Source organism: Pundamilia nyererei, unplaced genomic scaffold, assembly GCF_000239375.1.
Source record: "Pundamilia nyererei isolate P.nyererei 1_Seehausen unplaced genomic scaffold, PunNye1.0 scaffold00090, whole genome shotgun sequence".
NCBI classification, from domain to species: Eukaryota; Metazoa; Chordata; class Actinopteri; order Cichliformes; family Cichlidae; genus Pundamilia; species Pundamilia nyererei.
Window position 1 is genome coordinate 279,540 of NW_005187491.1, and position 14,088 is coordinate 293,627.

General features: G+C 38.7%; 1 protein-coding gene across 11 annotated transcripts in view; it reads left to right on the forward strand.

Moving 5' to 3' along the window:
- The window catches only part of mef2d (myocyte enhancer factor 2d), a 96,954-nt gene that overhangs the window by 70,463 nt on the left and 12,403 nt on the right, over positions 1-14,088 (forward strand). For 8 of the 11 annotated variants that reach the window (XM_013912439.1, XM_013912441.1, XM_013912444.1 and 5 more), the window contains 3 exons: positions 2,106-2,162; positions 11,783-11,961; positions 13,254-13,283. In XM_013912439.1, the coding sequence (XP_013767893.1) occupies positions 2,106-2,162; positions 11,783-11,961; positions 13,254-13,283 (266 nt within the window). The remainder of the gene's footprint in view (positions 1-2,105; positions 2,163-11,782; positions 11,962-13,253; positions 13,284-14,088) is intronic. The other 3 variants (XM_013912443.1, XM_005739174.1, XM_013912442.1) reach the window with 2 other exon arrangements.

Here is a 14,088-nt window from a genome sequence, read left to right on the forward strand (position 1 = left end):
CATCCCAAGCAGTCAGTCTGTGGACAAACATGTTATTGTACTGGTTTCTAAATGTCTCTTGTAACTGAAATGATTTGAACCACTTTTAAACTCATGGTTGTCATAGTGATGTAGTTACTTAAAGACCATTTCATAAAGTGCCCTCGGTCTATGCAGAAGCACGGTTTATGTAACAGCAGCGTTTTAATAGAGAATCTTCTGAGTCGACAAGCAGCAAAATGACCAGTGATGTGTTGTGCAGCCTGCATGCTCCATCAGTCTAAATAACTCCTCTGCTTGTTGAAATAAGTGCACACTACCTATAATGACAGACATCCATCATTTCTATGACTGGTTGGCTGGTACACCGTGCGCCCGCTGCCTCTGTGTGGCAAACCAATCCTTCAACCTCTGACTAAAAGGATTCGTGCCCCATTTTTGCGACTCAGACAAGGTTACTTATCAAGCTTTGTTCCGACCAGCGTAATCTCATTGCAAGTCAGAATTAGGTGATGTAACTCGCAACAAATGCATTACAGCATCTTTCATAACATGCCGTTCTCTGAGGCAAGTGGGTTTCACGTAGCAGTAATGGACGCCCCTTTCCTCCCCTCCCCTTACTCCTCATAACCTCAGCAGTGCAAATACATCGCTGTACCCTTTTATGCATCCCACATTATCAGAGTTGCATTGGGTTCATTGTCTTTGCTTATTGGTGTTTTTCCATGTGTCTGTCCAGCCAGATTTTTTTCAGTCACCCCTAATGACCCCGAATTTCTAAAGCGCATTGGAGCCAAAGAACTGAAATTGTACCAACCGAGGGAAAATAAGTGTCAGTGCAGAAAAAATGCTGCCTGCGATGTGAGGAAAAAGCAAGCATAATGTTTGCTAGAATGAAGATAAATGTATGTAGCTGTTGCAGTGTATAAAAATGTCTCGGTTTCCTGTGCTTAGAGACAAAGCACATGAGATTTAATTTTATGACAACAGTGAAATTACTATTTTATGCGTTTTATGCTTTTGGTTATTTGGGAAAAATACTGAAAAACTCTCTCACAAGTTTGTGTTATTACAAACCTGCTTTTTTAAACATTTAGCAGCAATACAGCTTCTTTAATGATATTCACTTTGATGCGATGCGCTGTTGGTGGGGCTAAGCTAAAACAAAACAAAAGAAAAAATCAGTTGTCACACATGCACATTTCAGGAGAATCAGAGCAAACTATTTTCCACAGTTGTCCTTGCTCACATGTGACAGACAGCAGGAAATGGTCGGCTTCAGACACCTTCGCGCTACTGGAAATACTCTGTGTGATTTAGGCGGGAGAGCTGCTTGGATAGAGCGTGCAGGAGGCAGCGCATATGATGCTGTGATGTTCGCACATTGGTGTTATCGGACACAGAGCATTTTAAAGACCGGCTTGTGAATCTCTGAAAATAAATCTCTCAAACCTACACTGCAAGGGTAAAATGTGTTTGATGTTTATTTTCCAAAGTCAGGATTTTTGTTAATATCACTGTGGGTTTGTGCGGATCAATAACAGTGAGAAGGAGAACTCATCTACTTATGATTAAAGTAGAATTGCTTCAACATTCACACATTTATAGTAAATTAACATTAGAATAATGTCTCTAAGCACTCCAGTAGCCTCATAGTAATCCTATGAGGAGAATGAGGAAATACCTTTGGATATAACATTTGTTTATTCTGATGATCTTAAATATGTAACAAGAGAGTTTGACTGGCAGTTAAATACACTGTAAACATGGACTGTCTTCCTCCCAATGAAGAGCTTTCATTTTTAAATAATATTGTACTTTTAATTAGCTTTAGGTGAGCATTTAGTCTTTCAGAGTTTTTCCCTTCAAAATATCACATAAGTGCCATTGAGAAGTAATGAAACTAACACTTAAACATTAACTGGAAATGCAGAATTGAAACCAATTATGGTCCTTCAGTGAGTGAAATGAGCATCGATTGCAGTAGGACTTTTTAATGATACTTGATTTAATGATTTCATTTTTCATGCATCATTTTAGATTAGTGCTACTCAGATTAACTGTTTGATGTGAGGTAATATTTAGCGTTATTTATGTGACTGTGGTGTGTTTTCCTATTATCCCAGGTGCTCTGTTAGGGGGAGACTTGGGGAACTCTAATGGAGCGTGCCCGAGTCCAGTCCGTAAGTAAATGTTTTCTTTTATCTTTTTACCTTTCTTCCCAGTTTTGGTACAAAGATGTGCGCGCACACACACACGCACACACACACGCGCGCACACACACACACACACACACACACACACCTCTTTGCTTTCTGTATTTTGGCTGGACTCTTTAAAGAGACATGGTTTCTGAAACTGACGTAGAGACAGAGCAATGCAGAATATTTTGTGTGGCAGCAGGCTCACACAACTCGGACGCCAACTCAAACAGCCACACACACACGCACACACACGAACTCACAAATGCAAGCACAAGCATGAAACACCTGTTGACTGGCGACAGCTGAGGGTCACAGTACAAGCTGCTTGTCAACAGTCCAAAGAACAGAATGGGTTTCAGGTTGTGAGGGAGAAAGGCAAGCAGAGACTTTAAAAAGAGGAAAAGAAACTGTCGATGTTACAGAATAACTTCTGTGAAGCTTCTCAGCTGTTTTTTAAATTCAAATCTTCGGCAATATTAGAAAGCCAGTCTGGGGTCTGAATCTCAAAGTGAGTTCGAAATTTAATTTTTAGTGCCAGTTTAATGAATTATGAAAATTGAGCCGAGTACTGATAAATGTATTTGAAGCAAACTGTAAGTTCAGGTTTACTCAGATTCATGATTTCTATGGCAGCTTAAATTGTGGTGCAACTCAAGGTATTGAATACAAAAGATTGAATCCACTACTGAATATGTTGTCATTATTATTATTATTATTATTATTATTATGACAGTCATTAACTTTTAATTGGGAGCTTTGATATTTAAAAAAAAAAAAAAAGAAATGTAAAACACCCGATAGCATGTTAAAATACTCAAATTATGATACTGTTAATGAGTTTTTAATTGAATTAAATTTTTCCACTATTTTTTATGTACTGAATGTGATGCTTTTTCTTGTCGATATTATTTTGCTGTGGGTAAACTGTCCTTTTTTAAAAGGTGGTGTGAGCTATGCTAATCGCACTAAAGTGCCGTGTTGTTTCACTTCATTTATTCAGCCTGACATTGTGCTGATGTCACCTGGTGAGGGTGATAAGGGTCTTATTTCTACTTTATTTTGACCCAAACAATCAATAGTCAGTCTCACTAATTTTGGTTTCATCATCGTGAGTACTGTGGTACATTGAGAAGAGAGTTTAGAGATTTATGTCCCTCTAAACATAACACAAGTGTCATTGAAAATGGGCGAAACTGCCACTTGGATATTGATTGGCAATGCTAAGCAACACCAATTATGGCCACTTAATGCTGCATCCTGATTGGTGGACAGAGGCTGCGTGTATACGGGCATCTTCTGTTTTGTTATTGACCCTTCAGTGCATCAGAGGATCACAGTGAAAGAAATGAACAACAACATATACTGACCAGCTCTCTCTGTCAGCTCCGTTTCCTGTTTAGTATCTAACGTAGACATCATCAGTCACTGTTTCTTTTGTGACGCACTTACACCCACAGACTTCATATGCCAAACTGCATGCCACTTTAAATTGTGCGGGTTAGTCCAGTGAAGTTCAGTAGGAGTCCCTCGGCATCTGGCAAAAATGCTTTGTTGATCTTGTCACTGGCGTGAGACGGTAACCAAGGAAATGAAGCAAATCAAACCAAAACAAAGCTAAAGTTAATCAAATTTAAAAAAAATAAAAACAATGATTGTGCCATGCATCACTTCTCTTTGTTTTTGTTCTTTCTAATATTAGAAATCAACAATAAAAGTATAGCCACTGTTTTAAAATAGTATTTGTCACATACGCACACAAGCAAAGTGTCAGAACGTGATTAGCTGGGAGCTAGAGTGTAATAACTTAAGCACTAGCCAGTTTAACAGTCGTTGTCAATGAAGCGCTTTCCATCCATGCAAAACTAAGACTCTTATCATTTAGGATCATTTCTTGTCGTCTTCTTAATATAAAAGTGGAATCAGACGTCTGCTCAGCATTTGTACTGTATATTAATCCTGACCTACAAAGCTTTGATTGATTGATTGTTTCTCCAACCAAGGGAAACAGACTCCAGTGATCACAAGACCAGATCTGTTTTAATCACTGAACAAATCGTAGGAGTGATTCAATGGTCTGTAATGAGGCAAGCTTAAAAAAATGAACAACCAGTCAAATCTTGTTCTGGAAATCTGAAAAATAGGATTAATGGCGTCCACCCCGCACCTTTCCAACGTCATCTGGCGCTGAAAAGAGCAGCCTGTTTAACTCCCCTCACTTAAACCACTTCCCGTGCTTACCCACCACCCCTCACCCGCAATTCAACCCTCTAGCTGCACTGCTTCCCTCCCCCCCTTTTCATGCTGTCTCTCTCAGCTGTTCCCCCTCATCTTCTCTCTAGAATAATCTACCGCCCCACCCCGCTCACCACCACCTTCAGCACCTCCCCACCCCCCGATCCAACTGTCCCCTGTCTTGGCAAAGGACTCTCCTCAGAGGTGACTTTGACACTAGCCAGAGCTCTCCCCTTAAATCCCATTAGCTGGGAAAGATACTGCCAGCAAACCCATAGTAATAGATATGGTGGAAAGGTGTGGGGCTTTTTTCCTGTCTATATTCACTTGATAAACGCATTGTCTCAGGGTAAGGTGGGCCAAAATGAATCAATGCATTTATATTAACTTCCCTGCACTGTATGAGAGGAATACTCGAAAGCCAAGGCTCAATATTGATATTAGTTTTTCAAAGCTATTAATGAAAGTATGGAGACTTTTCTTTTTTTTACCAAGTGTTGCTAAAAGCAAGTCATCATTCAATAAATAAGCATTTAAAGTCATGTCCTGACTAATAATGCTGTAAATTGGACTTGTTATTGAAGATCAAAGAGCTGTTTTTAACAGTATTTCAGAAATGAGTCATTGTTAACTTTATTAAACTCTTCACACATTGTATTTTTCTTGTAAGAATAAGCCTTTGTTTAGTTGTCAATGGCTGTGCTGAGTTGACCCTCAGAAGGTAGGTGGATATCTGTGTTTCGATTTGGATGAATGTGACCACGAGGACTTCTGTAAACACATCACGACTCCTTCGTGTGTCGAAATATGAAACCTCGTTGTACCAGAACTCATCTAAGGTTACCTGATCCACCCGGATGGCTGCTCCACTCCGTCCTCCCATCTCACTCCTTCATCTCATTAATCACTCTCTGCCTGCTCCTTCTTCTTTTTTTTATTCATCTTTTGTGTCTCCCATTACCATCCTGACAGTGTTACCTATTTTTTTCCCCTCCCTTCTTCCAGGTCTTTTGTTTCCTCTTTCACTTTATGGCTGCTCTCCTCATCCCAGTTTCTCTGTCTTCTTTCTATACCTAGGAGTCTTATTTTTTGCTTACTTTCTTACTTTTTTGTACAACCCACTCTTTTCAAGTTCCTCACTTCTTCAGATTTTTCTCCCATCTTCTTTTCTCTGCTTTACTCCTTTTATCTCTTCTTCTCTCCTCCCTTCTTCCCCTCTTTTTTTTTTTTCCTCTTCCCCTCCCCTCCTCTTGAATCTGTCATTCTCAGCTGTTGTCCAGGGAGTCAGTGCTACGGGAATGTCACCATTGACGTCACCCAGCATTCCACACATTCCCACGCCCAGCCTCGCGTAATAAGAGACATCACACACACACTGACGGTAGTCACACATGTTCACCCGGACACTGACAAGAACACATGTAAAGTATATGGAAAAGTGCATTCGAACAGTCAACGTACACAACTAAAGCCACAGATGTCTCAGAGCGGTTCTGTGACTCATGCTCAGAATAGGACTTATATTCATGTGAGCTTCTGGATGCTCAGTGTAAACAATAAATATAAACACACGAAGTATTAAAATACAGTCACTTCACGACTCGGCACGAAAACACGGGGTCCACAACTCAATAAGCGTATGCTATTTTTAACTGCTTGGAATAAAAAAACAAAAACAAATCTGCAAGTTTGAACTCTTCTGTTAAGTCTAACATTTTTCTTGTAGTTCTTTTTAGGAAAACATAAAAATTATTTAGTTTCTGTTTGTTATTATATTAGAATGTAAAAGAGATACCGAGAGGGCAGAAAACAAGCAAGCATGGAATTAAAACAAAGACCAGAGATAAACACAAAAGAATTTCTTTTCTATTATTCAAAATTCACATTTCTTTGTAAGTAGGGCAGTTTTTTCCTCTAAAAATGTGTATGTTTGTTTTTTGCCTTACCTTGGTTGTAGGTTTTTATCTTTTTTTCATTTTTCCATTTTCATTTGTGCCCTCGATTCAAATGCATTCTGTGGGCAAGGCAGAAATCTCCAGACCTCAGCAGATCAAGACAAATTTATATTTGTTACTAGATACAGCTAGAAAGATGGGATTATACATCCTTTACTACTTCGGTTGATTTTCACAGTTACGTGTAAAACTAAGTTGTTTTGTGTTGCTGGTTATGTTAGAAAATAAGTCAGATTTATTTGTATTGTAGATTTCAGTTTTTTTAAAAGTACATTTTGAAGGTCAGGGCCAATCTCCAAAGCTGAAAAGTGAAGGCAAGAGGACGTGGCAAAAACTGACATTTCTCTTTTGACCGCTTGCGGCTAACTCCAAAAGGAAGTCTGCTATAGACTGCTGTGTTAAATTGCCAGACTTTACAACAATTGAAAGCATGCCTATAGCAAATGCTGCATTGTTTTCCCCCTTTATAACAGCTCTGATTGGGGTGGTTTTTTTTGTAACTCATCCACTTGAATTAATGAGTTATGGTGTGGCCATGTTGTTTCATAGGCTTCCTAATCAGAATCTGCTCCTCTAATTCATTTAATCCACATAAGGTAAATATGGAAGCTTGTTTCCACCACTAAAAATATATATATTTATATCTATAGTGGAAAATTTTGAATTAATAACTCAAAATTTGGAAATGCCTAACTCCAAATTCCAAGAAAATTGAAAAATTTCACTAAGGTATCTCAAAATTTTAAGTTAAAAACTTGAAATCTCGAGTTAGTGCTGCCAATAAGGAAGCTTATCTCCATGTTACCTGGATTTTGATTGTGCGTGTCTGCACCATTTGCTTCCGTGTAACAAGGAAATTACTTCCTTCACTGAGATTCCTGATTGGCTAACACAAATTTTTAAGATGCCTAACTCGAAATTTCAAGTTATTTTCTCAATTTTGTTTTTCCAGTAATTTAAAAAAAAGAATTGAATAGTTAAATTCTGTCGTTCAAAACAAAATGAAAAAAGAAAGCATGGCAGCATTCAAAAAGCTGATGTTGATGTTTCAGAATTCAGAGTTCCAAGGAAATGGGGGACCATGTTTTATACTGTCTTTGTGTTTTATTCCTTGCTGTTACATATTTTTCCACAATTTACCATTTTTCATCCCTTAGTGTCCAAACAAGAATGCGTCTGGAGTCTTGTAAAAATGACTTCAGTAAACACAAAAATGTGTCAGTAATCTGCATCTCCAAATTGCAGCTAAAACCAACACTTGTCTAGTATAGTGTAAGCAGATATCCATGCACATACAGGGCTACACAAGCATCTCAGCACTCCATCTTTATTTTCTCTAAGGGGATTTGGAGTTGGCTTGAGGGCGAGTGAAAAACGCGTCACAAACTCGAGCAGAGGCTCACACTCGTATTCACATTGTTTGTAACTCCTGACTCTGGATCGCCACGACGCCACCACCCTCTCTGTTTACACAGAGCCATGAACACAATGTGAACAGCAACAGATTTCCATCAGAGACATGCACAAGTGCTCGGTGCACATTGTGCAGCATGAAACACACGGAGGATCGCAGAATTTCCCTGAGTCACCTGATGTAATGAGGGTTCACTGTGCGTCAACAGGACACAGGTGTTCTCACTGGTCAGATGATGCTGAAAAACAAACTCTTCTTTTTCCTTTCGCATTACCTCTCTACCTTCTGTCCCTCATTTCCTAAATGCTTTTTTTCCCTTTCCTAGCCTTTCTGTTCATCTCTACTCCTCCCTTATTATCTTCTCCTCCTCTGTTGCTACTTATTTCCACCCCCCGCCTCTGTAACCAGATACCCTTTCATCCCTATGTGCTTCATTCCTTTTTCCTAAGTAGCTTTCTTGCCACTCCTCCTGTATTCCCTTTCTGTTTCAGTCATATCTAATATGTGGTCACTTTATGCCCTCTGCTTCTTGTCTCATTACCTCATTACCTGCTGGCATCTTTTCTTTCCTCCTTCTTCCCCCCTTCTTCTGTCCCTGTTGCTTTCAGTATCTCCATCCTTATCCTGTTTTGTCTTTTCTTTCCAAATGACTTTTCAAGCCCACTTTCTTTCTTCCTTGCTAGCTTCCTTTGTCCTCTTGCCGTGGTCATAGTTTGTCTACTTCCTTGCTTCCCGTCCTACTTCTTCCACCATCCTTTTCTTCTTTTATCATCTCGTATTGCTTCATCTCATTCTTGTCTTTTGACTTACAGTACCTTCTTCTGACATCCTCTACTGTTATCTTCCTGGCTTGTCTCATTCCATCTGTTTCTACCTTGCTGCATTCTGCAACATCTTTTTTTCCTCCCAGCATTCACATGTCCTTCCAGTACCTTCTCTGTCCTGTCTCTCCTTCCCTCCTAATGATTTTTTTCCATATACCTTACTCTTTGGTTGTTCCCTGTCTCCTTTGTTCCTGACCATACTGGTTCATCCTTCTTTTCCCTCCCACAATTCTGAGTAATTTCTTAATTCTCCTTTTTTCTATCATTTCTTGCCTTCCTTCTTCACACTTGAAATTCAGTTTAAAGGCTAATAGTTTCCTTTTTTTTTTTTTTTTGTAATGATCATTTTCTTTTCTTTGAGGGGTTATTAAAGATTTGTTTTGTTTTCCTACTTGGAGGAAATAACAAACTATATGGTAATACTATACAGTGCAATTATTTAAGCTCTGCTTTATCTCTTTTTCTTTCCAGCTTTCTTTCTTTGTCTATATCATGTTTTAGGGCCAAAGAACAAATCTGATACTGCTCTGTCAGGAACTATCCAGACCTGTCAAATCTTCTAGGACAAGAACAGGTCTGCTTAATATCCCCAGAGTCAAAACTAAACATGAAGACTCAGCATTCAGGGTTTTTTTCCTTCATATATTTTCAACAAAGTCTCAGATAAGTTCAAGTCTACGGCAGCTCAATCAAGTCTGAGGATTTTTCTATTTGCCTCTGCCTCTGATTAAATTTAATTTGGGTAAATTTGGTCTTATCATGTACTGCACTATAGCTGTGTTGTAACTTTATTTTCTTTCATAATGTTCATCTAATCCTATTTAGGTTATATTTAATCATATTTTACTCTTTTTAAAATCTATTTGTCCGGGTCTACTTTTCATCTTCATATCTTTCTTTTGTTTTTTGTTTTTTATAAAGCTCTTTGTCTCTTTGTCTCACATGATGTCTAAAGGTGCTTCACATTAAGAAGCTTTGCCTTAACTTCTCAAGCCTCCTTCCCTTTTCCACCATTTATCCCTCTATTACTCCTTCCTTTGCTCCTATTGTGCTTTTCCTCTTTCCTCCCTCTCTGCCCGGTCTCCCTCCCGCTGAGCTGATAACAGAGGTAGTGTTCGCTTCTAGTTGTTGTTGTGAGGTTTCGTTTATGGGAGGTGTGTGTGTGAGACTGAGATGAAGCAGAGTCACATGCCACTGTGTCTGGAGGCAGCGTCATGGAGAACTGCTATCACACATATCCCTTGTCTGTCCAAGGGGAATACTGTGTGTGTGTGTGTGTGTGTGTGTGTGTGTGTGTGTGTGTGTTAGGGCTGGGAAAGTCCCTGCTGTCCCCCTTTTTATATACTCTGTGACTGAGTCTCTGTTTGAGCCTACTTGTCTTTTAGCCTCGAACAGGCTGCTGTCTGCTGGAGCCTTGTTGTTATGACAAGCAGATATCCTCCATCTTCCACATCACCACCAAATCCATTGTTCGTTTTAACTTTTTTAAACTTGATTGAACATGAATAGGCAACAAAGGTAAACACAGTAGACAAAAAACCCCAACGACACCCATCTTAAATACACTACACAACCTACTAATAGAAAAGAACGTAAATATGGGAGAGGAAGCAGCATTGTATCGTGCAGTGTTTTTCTGTGACAGAAGCACGTCACGAATCAGGCTTTGTTTCTTAGAGTAACTGTTGTGTGGCAGTGTTCAGGTTTGGAATGTGGCAGTTGTGCCATTTCAAAGGAGGGTGCGTTCAACAGGTGTAGCATGCTGTAATGTGGCCAGACATGTTACTGGAATGCCCTGATCGACGTTAAAGATCAAAAGAACAAGGGGGAGAGAACTTATACACTGCAAACCAGAAGTTATTTTATCTTTGAATACTGTCAACAAGCCTCATGAAAAGACTAAAACCAGTTCATTTTACCTTAAACGTAATTAAATGTATTGTGCATATTTAAGACCTTGTAAAGCTCCACTGTTGAAATTATTAAAAACTTATCAGTGAGCTACTCATCTGGACTAGATGGCCTTAAAAAATTATCTTTGACTTTTCATACATTTCTCATTAACTAAAACACAAAACAAACATTACCAGACTTCCATGTGAGATCAGAACAGGTTTAATTTCTTAATATGAACTCTTTTAAGCATCTTGTGTATTGGATAATTCTTCATTTTTTGGCAAATTGACATCTGTTCATTTTAATAAATGATTTGGAAGGAAAGCCTTAAGAGATGAAGTTAAATATTATATATAAAGTCCCTTAGATCAATTTACACATAGTTAGGTCTGTAAATATTTTTGCAATGATTATTTTTTCCAATTTTGGTGAATGAGATGCAAAAAAGATGTTTTTTAAAAAGCTACTGCATGAATTGTAAGGACATTAAATGCATTTGTATACATTGCCTTGTCCCTTCATCTGATTTTCAGAGTATTCACTGTGGTGGTGTACAGAAGAAAAATGACAAAAACTGTTATTTTCCAAAACCTTATGGACCTTAGTTTATATAAAAGAAACATTTTTATTTTGTTTTTCTCAAAAAACAGTTTATAATATCATGTATTGCTACAAGTAATAATTTACATGTGTGTAAATACAATATAATGGTTTTACACATGTACATTAAATGCAGTCACAGTATTGAAAGTACAGTGTAATCGTTAAACTGCATGGAAGATTTTTGACTGTGTCATAGAGACCAATTTAGCAATAATTCAGTGGCAATGAAAGCTACGTTTCTAAGGAAGTGGGGGTTTTTCACAGTGTTTCACAGATGGCAGGTGTCCAGAAAGATTTGCATGTTTTTCTTTTAACCAAGTGCCAAGACACGTAAAAGTAAAAGAGGAAATGTGTAGAGAGTGAGTGTGAGCATGGAAATAAAGAAATAACATAGATCTGGAGAGATCATGACATGGTTTTGATGTGAAGAAGCTGCAGAGAATCATCTTGCAAAGAAAAAAAGCTGTTTGAGGTACAGAAACAATGATGAGCATGTGGTGCGACAGAGCGATCAACTCACTAATGAGAGCTCTCTCACACACGCATGCAGAGCTGAATATACACATCCAGGCAGACAAGGTAGAAACATAAAAAGCATCAAAACAGACAAACACACAACCTCCTTCTACACTTGCTCTGCACTGAACCTCACTTTCTTTATTTGTTTCTCTCCAGCTAATGGCTACATCAGTGCCAGGGCCTCCCCAGGCCTCCTCTCTGTATCCAATGGCAACAGCCTGGGGAAAGTAGTCCCGGCTAAGTCTCCACCTCCACCCAGCCCTCAGATGGTCAACAGCCGTAAGCCGGACCTGAGGGTCATCACCTCACAGAGTGGCAAGAGCCTCATGCAGCTGGTAAGGAGATCATGAGTGGAAGCAGCACTTCAGTTCAGAATTAGTCAAAATTATGCGATGAAGGCTTCAGGTGTTTTAATCTCTCAAGTGTAATATAGCCAGTCTCTCAATGATGAGTATCAGTAATCTTTCCTTTCTTTTTGTTACGGTGCCTTTTGATGAAGCCTATAATATATACAATAGGGGCCTCGTGGGTGAACCATTCATATTTTCTATCCTATTCAGTTTGCATTGATAGTCCAAACCTCCACAATGTTGAATGAGCAACTTGATGAATCTAGATTTTAAATGTATTACAAAAATGACATAAATGCTACAGTGGGAGATTTTTGTCAGGATCTTTGTGCAAGTCACTGTCCAGGAGGACCTCCTGTCTGCCCCCAGCAGTATGTGTCATATCATGAAAACATATTTCCATGACTGCTACTTCTCTTTAGCCACTTCCAGTTTGAGTCATGCAATGAAACTGCCAAACCATTTCATCTTTATTTCTGCTGCTGCACAACTTTGCGGGGACTCGCCATTGGCAGCTGAAGTAATAATTGTTTGGGTCACTTAAAAACGACAACTGACACAACCCAACTTTGAACATTTCTGAGTTCTGACAGCAGGAATTAGGAGTGTTTAAAACACTTTACCCTTAGATTCCTTTGTTCTAAATCTAACTATAAAGATGAGGAGTTACTTTATATGAAAACTCTGGTTATTAATTATTCCAGCGATGCGAACAACCTGTCCACATTCATCAGGCTGAAGAAAATAGTCTACAAGAAGATTGTGCAGGTGATGGACTCTGCAGTAGTCTGGAATAACTGAGAGGCTTAGAAGATGAAAATAAAAATGTTTCACGTGGTTCTCACATGTCACATGTGTGACATGTTCACAGATTCCTTTTTTGCTGTGGCCACTGTGCCTTTTAATGGCCAGAAAGTGAAATAATTTATGTAATTTAAAATATAATAATGTCTGCTCTCCTTCTCTAAATATGGTTCTAACTTTCTCACTATTACATAATTTCTATTACTATAGCCAGAAATCTGTAAACACAATAAAGCAACAATGTCCATCCATACATGGTGTACAGTCTCTAACAAGGCAGACAGACAGATCCACAGCTGACTTCTGGATCCAGTCTTTCTCCTTCACTTTTCAGTATCGTATTACCATGATATGCATCTCTATAATTATTCTCAAAGTAACCATAATATGTTCATATCTCTACACCAGTTAGATTTTATAGAAACTTAACAGCCCTTTGTTTTTTACTCTCCCCTCTTCCACCGGCCGTGCAGACTGAGGAAGAGCTGGAGTTGGTGAGTGAGGTGAATAGACTTTTAGAGTTTTAGGCTCATGGATGTGGTGTGTGATCTCACCGAGCATGAGTGTGACACGGTCAGCAAACGCATCACTTCAGGGTTGAATCAGTGGTACTGGTGTTATGAGAAGAGTAGGCGTAAAGCCACTGGAGCATCAGAGCTACACACAGACGGTGGAGAAATCATCTGTTTGCTTCTTTTCCTGGATGAGTTTGACTGTAAGGGTTATGCTTCACTACAAGCTTCACCACAAGATTTGTAAATGCCAACAGAGTTTATGGCTTGATTAAAGTCATGAAAAGACTTGAACTTGTGATGTTTCAATCCTACAAGACTTGACTTGAACTTCAAGTTTGTCAGGGAAAGTCTCGGAACAATACACAATACAAGAAAGGCAGGCTCTGCATAACCACATACCTTGCATGCTTAATTCATTAGGACTGAAAGGACTTTAATATTCCATTTATTTGACAGACATCATTTTCTTAAACTGAGAACTAAATGCATATTGATGGCTACAATACGACTAGAGTGAAAAGCTTTTCATGAGATGCGCTCTCAATTATGCAGAACATAAAGTTTTAAAAGGCACTGTTTAATTATTTTAAACGTCTTTAGACTTTATTAGCTACAAGCTTATCACGAGGCAGAGTTTGACCAGTGGGGGAAAAAAAACAAAAACAAAAAACAAAAAAAACGCTTTCTTTCAGAGTCAGATGAAAAGATGGATAACATTTCTATGTGATGCTATGTAAATATAAAGTTACATCCAAAAGCTGCTTAATGATAATCTCTATATTGCTTTCTAAGA